This window comes from Synchiropus splendidus, chromosome 13, assembly GCF_027744825.2.
Source record: "Synchiropus splendidus isolate RoL2022-P1 chromosome 13, RoL_Sspl_1.0, whole genome shotgun sequence".
NCBI lineage: Eukaryota > Metazoa > Chordata > Actinopteri > Syngnathiformes > Callionymidae > Synchiropus > Synchiropus splendidus.
The window spans coordinates 14,999,948-15,005,494 of NC_071346.1; the positions used below are offsets into that span (position 1 = coordinate 14,999,948).

The following is a 5,547-nucleotide window of genomic DNA, read 5'->3' on the forward strand; positions in this document are numbered from 1 at the left end:
GAAAAATGTTTTTTATTGTTTAACAGGTACAAATATTGGAAGTTAAAAAACCCTAGAATTACTGTCTCAACTGTCTGCTCCTGTGTGAGGCAGTTTGATCGTTGGCATTATGTCCACGTACTGTATCTTGAGCATTACAGCCAATGTGGCGCAGCGGCAGTGCAACCAACTAAATTGGGTTATTTCAATCATTTGGATCTTCGATCCTGACCTCCGAACATGTTGGAGAAGATTCCGGCGAGCAGCGTGGCTGCGGTGGCTGCGCTCGCTACAGTCAGCATCTTCCACATGCTCGCTGTGCTCTCATGCCGATCCATAAAGCTCCTGTAGTCAGAAGGCACCAGGGCGTACATCCGGCCGTCCAGGGGAGCCTGCAGCCGCATCACAGTCTCTCCTTCCAGAACCACCTCCCCAAACCCGGTCAGCATGCTGCCCACACGCAGCATCTCCTCACTCTCCTCCAGTGACACTGGCGTTTCGCTGGCTAGACCCTGGAGCAGTAGGTTCACCAGGCTCCCTTTGGTGTGTCGGACCTTATGGTGCACCCTCTCCAGGAAGCCGCCTGAAGCCTCCATTGGGCTCTTCACCTTCACCCTCACGTCGGTCATGTAGGCTCCAGGACTGACCAGGCTGAAGGGCACTGAATTGTTAGTTTCTCTCTTGTTGTTTTTACGGGAGCTCCTGGACACACACAACCACATCTTTCAATATTTTAAACAGAAAATAATGAAAAAGATTTTGGAACAGGCAACTGAAAGACTATGTTGAAAGGGTCAAGGTCAACTTTACGCTATGAGGTATGACCTTGAGTGACGAACAGTGATGTAAATTTCAGTATAACACAGATTAAACTTGCTGCAGGAGCACGTGACTTTACATCAGATGTGATTCAGTGAGCCACACTTCACAGAGGAGAGAAGGTTAGAGGCTCCAGTCACTCTCTGAAACGCACCATGTCCTGGTTAAGGAATTCCAGTACTTCCAGTGTTCCTCCTCTGCCAACGTCTGAATCACTCCGAAGCATTTCGGGACGTACTTGCTGGCCAGAGGCTCACCGTCAGCCTGCACCACACCTTCACACACACATCTCAGTGAGACATCTGCAAAGGAAAAGGGGACACAACTCCACAACTCCACCTTCTACTGCCACATAGTGCAGCCTCTTCTGCGCAGACTGTTTCAGGATTTTCACCAGCTGTTCATCCGGATTGAAAACGGGAATTTCCTGAAACAGACAGGAGGTTGGTCAGAACACTGAAGACTGACAGATTCATTTTATCATCTGTGCAGAGTCCATGACCTCAGGTGAAGGTAGGGACAACAAACGCCTTCAAGTTAAACCATCTTTCTTCAAGATCCCTGTCCAGCATTTGGATGGTCACAACATAAGATTCAACCGACTCAAATTTAACTCAACAAAAACGTACGCATGAGTTGCGCAATGAAGTATTTTATTGCTGTCTGTCGTATATTCACCACCGGTGAAACATGCACTTACCTTCAGCTTCACCAACTCTCGCTTCTTCTCTCGATATAAATGATAAAAGAGGCCAGAACAGGCGACGCTGGACCCAACACCGATCAAAACCAGAGGGCTGATGGTAACGTCCCCCATTTCTGTGGGTAGAAACGTCAATCCTGACAATATCAATGTACAACATTTGTATTTATAAAATTCTTTATCATATAAATGTATATTAAATTTACCTGTACCAGGTAACAAGTCAAACCACTTGGATCATGCACGAAGACAAGTCACTTCCTTGTTCTCGCTTACGTCATCGCCCAACAGCCAAGCCGATGCAGGGACGAAAGTAGCCACTAGATGGCAGCAGCTCCACGACACAACAATGCGCACTGGGGCATCAACATCCAGGTAAAAAAAAAAAACACCTGGTGACGTCACAGACCCTTTCTCTTGCCATTTCGAACAAATATACAATAAGAATAAGTACAGAATACGTCATTACACCTTTTTTATTTTGAGCCAGCAAGACAATAATGACGATTTCATGAGCGGACTTTAAAAGCTTTAAAAAAACAGGAATGTTGTACATATTTATCGCCACCAGACATTTCCAGAAACATTTTAACAACTGCTGAGCCTATGTGCGAAAATCATATCTGAAATATTGTACCTCCCGTTCTATGAAGGGAAGAAAATTATTTTTTTTCTATTTTCCACAAATTTACTATGAACCTGAATATGAGCTTTTTGTTGTTATAGTAAGCTATACTCACGATATTTTAGTAGATTATGTTTCACTGTATGTTGGTATAATGAGTCAAAGGGTGTTTCGCAATGTGTCTTTCTCTTAATTGTTTAAGGGAAATGTTTCTCAACATTTCACCATCTCTAACTAAAGAACTTTATCTTGCCATATCTCTGACATTTTTTGCAGGGTCAACATTCACACGCACTCCAGCAGATTAACTTATTATCTCCTGTACGTGCTGTGGCTTAATTCTGATCTTCTGCGGAAAAAAGAATGAAAACCAAAGACGGCGTCTTGAAGATCACTGTGATATCACCAGCCCTGCTGTCCACGTGCACGCGTACGCGTCATTCGTTTGTAAATAACTCCAGAGTGCTGTGTCTCAAGACCTTGGATCTGCTCTGGCAGGTCCGAAAGTGCAAAGATGCCTGTGTGGATGGGGAAAGATAAGGTTAGAAAAGGCTCCTTAGATCCGGCCGCAAATAGTGAGCAACTCCCATTGACCAACACAACCACAGCGTATCGGCACCGCAGCTTTCAGTCAGACTCAGAATACAATTTATTGCTAGGAAAGTGTTGGAAATAAAGTGCTGTTAATAAATAAAATAAATTAACCAAGGCTGATCACAAATTTAACAGTCTGATGGCTGAGGGGAAGAAGCTGTTCCTGTGACAGGAGGCTCTGGTCTGGATGGAGCCTAAATCCTACCAGGGAAAGGAGTGGGACTAAAAGGGTGTTGAAAGAAAACTATGCAAAGCAACTGCAGGACTGAGCAATTCAGACTGAAGTCCAGGAGGAAGCAAAACATAGAGCAGCATGGAGTGTTAAAACAGAAGGTACCTGAGAGATGAAAGAAAGAAGGAGAGGATAGGATCTGTGGTGCAACAAGGCGAAGCTGAAACAGCTCCTTGCAGGGCAGAGTCGAACGCCTGAGAACGAAACAAAAGGAGAAAGGCATAGATTCATTTCAAAAGCACTGATGTAGAACAACTATATTGACACCTTAGAGCAGCACTAAAGTCATCTGGCACCATACAAAAATGTAGAAGGAAAACAAGACCTGCGTGTGGCTAATTCCTTCACTTCCGCATTATAACAGGAAGTGGTACAGCTGCCTGACAGCGCCTGGAGACCGGCATAATGCCAGGTACACGGCAGTGGGATTAATAATGTTAGGCTCTGGGTGGGTAACTGGAGGGGAACGCTTGAAGAGTGAGACATGTCAGATGAGGCTTCATGAAACAGTGTCCTTATTTTCACTGCCTGATAGATGGCACTCTTGGTTTAAAAATGATGTGAGGTTTCATCGCAATACTTGTTTGGATCCAAAGATTTTAGAGCAGACAGTGCCATCTGGTGGCCTCTGAAGATATGGGCACTGTTTCATGAAGCCGCATCAGCCCACCACTACTGCATCTAGAAACCAGGTGGAAACCAGGCGCAGCAGTGGCACAGATGACAAAGCTGAACCTACAGTGAGGTCACTGTGATAACTGGAGCGAGTTCCAACTGTGTGTAGCCTCTTCCTGGTGTCATGTGTTATAAAAGCTCAGTGACGCTACTGCCACCTGCTGTCTGACTGAGCACACGTTTATGTACCAAATTTAGGAACCAAAATCTGTATTATTATGATTATTCACTTACTTATTTCTGTATTTTTTAAATCTATTTTCAAGGCCTCACTCCACCAATTGTACTTGAGAGACCGCAACAATATTCTTGCTCTATCAAATGCATCAGTCTTATAACCATGTGTTGTACATGCTCTGAAACCAGTTCATTCTTCTAAGCTTTAGATCGAAGTCCTGCAGCATCTTCGTCTGAGCGAGAAGTTAGACGGAATACAAAGGTGCGTGAGTCGCTGCCGCAGTTAGCCTTGAGAAGCAAATCACAAAAGAAGGCAGGCGTCAGTCTTCACAGCAAATATGCAGACGTTGTGAGCTCGAGTTGAGTTTTATCTTAGTGACGTGTGCTTTCACAGCGACTTGATTCCGGCAGCTGAAAAGAAGCAAAAAAATCCACATCCGCTGAGATGCTTACGCCTCAGTGACAGTCATACAGGAAGGTGTGTGCATGGAGACTGTGCGGCTGTTGCTCACCATCTGACCAGCTCAACATACCCAGCATGTTTCTGTGTGCGCTGAAGGAATGAATGAGTTCTTCCCACAGTACTCATGAATGATCATACTTGATGAGCGTCTCTCCACTGCCACAAACACAACGTTATCCTATTTAGAGCCAGCAAAGGTGGATTTTAAAGGTGATTCTTAAATAGTTTTGGTATATCTAATGGTATGAATCAGTAAGAGTCTATTCCTCCTGCTCTCATAAGCCATTGATGTGTCTTGCACACGGGTGGATCAGGAGCGAACATCTCAAGGCCATGCTGTAGTTTAACCCAGCAGTGAGGGAAGCTGCAGTTACAATGGAGAAATAGTGACTGTATTCATGGAAGACTGTGAAGGAAGCTGTTAACTGGCGCTGGAGTCTCAATGAGAGAGAGAGAGGGAGAGAGCAAGTGTGGGTCGAGCAAGACTGAAGACCTGTGAGAGAGGCGTGGCAGCAACAGTGAAGCTTCAGAGATTATTTTTTTTTACTGTGGGGAATTATTCATGTTTTTCATCTGAATCTATATGTTGCAATACAGTCAAAATTGTTAAAACTATTCTGAATATCAGCTTCAGGTCTTGGATGTTTTGGGATTCATCGCTGACACTGCCTGTTTGTAAACAGTGACCAGTTGTGGGTACAGTTAAGGTCACTGGAAATTCTGACCGTACCTGAACGCTCTCCGCTCCGTCATGTGACGTAAATAAAGTAGCTCAAGTTTAAAGATTAACAAGTGATCCTGACTGTAAACTGTGGCGAAGAAGGAAGGAGAGTGGGTTAAAGTCTGTGTAACCTTGGCAGGTGCACAAACTGATGTAGCTCTTAGGAGTTGGTTGTTTGGCTGTCACCTTGTTTGTCAAGAAATAACAGGTTAATGGGGGAAATTACATTACAACAGAGACATTATACATTGACATATACTTCTTTGAGCTGATTAGTCGTAGCATTTTCAAGCACAATATGGCTGTGTATTTTCCCAAATAAATGCCAGGATCCTGGTGTTCCATATATATATATATATATATATATATATATATATATATATATATATATATATATATATATATATATATATATATATATATATATATATACAGGGGGTCGATACATACGTATGTTATTGGGAACACTTCATTTGATAACTTCAACGTCTTCCCTTTGTCGTCATGGCCTCACAATGACGTAGGCAAACGATGCTTCGTCGTTCAAGGTAATCCGGAG

At 43.7% G+C, this 5,547-nt stretch overlaps 1 protein-coding gene across 2 annotated transcripts; it reads right to left on the reverse strand.

Moving 5' to 3' along the window:
• Positions 1 to 27: 27 nt before the first annotated feature.
• On the reverse strand, positions 28 to 1,801 carry LOC128770072 (mitochondrial ubiquitin ligase activator of nfkb 1-A). 2 transcript variants are annotated; one of them, XM_053884306.1, is made up of 5 exons: positions 1,708 to 1,801; positions 1,499 to 1,617; positions 1,138 to 1,225; positions 953 to 1,073; positions 28 to 681 (listed from the first exon to the last, which is right to left on the reverse strand). In XM_053884306.1, exons 2-5 carry the CDS (start codon positions 1,613 to 1,615, stop codon positions 189 to 191), a joined length of 819 nt encoding a protein of 272 aa, XP_053740281.1. In that variant the 5' UTR covers positions 1,616 to 1,617; positions 1,708 to 1,801; the 3' UTR covers positions 28 to 188. The 2 variants fall into 2 exon arrangements, with proteins under 2 accessions (XP_053740281.1, XP_053740282.1); XM_053884307.1 differs by having other exon boundaries at positions 1,499 to 1,638; positions 1,708 to 1,784.
• Between the last annotated feature and the right edge of the window lie 3,746 nt (positions 1,802 to 5,547).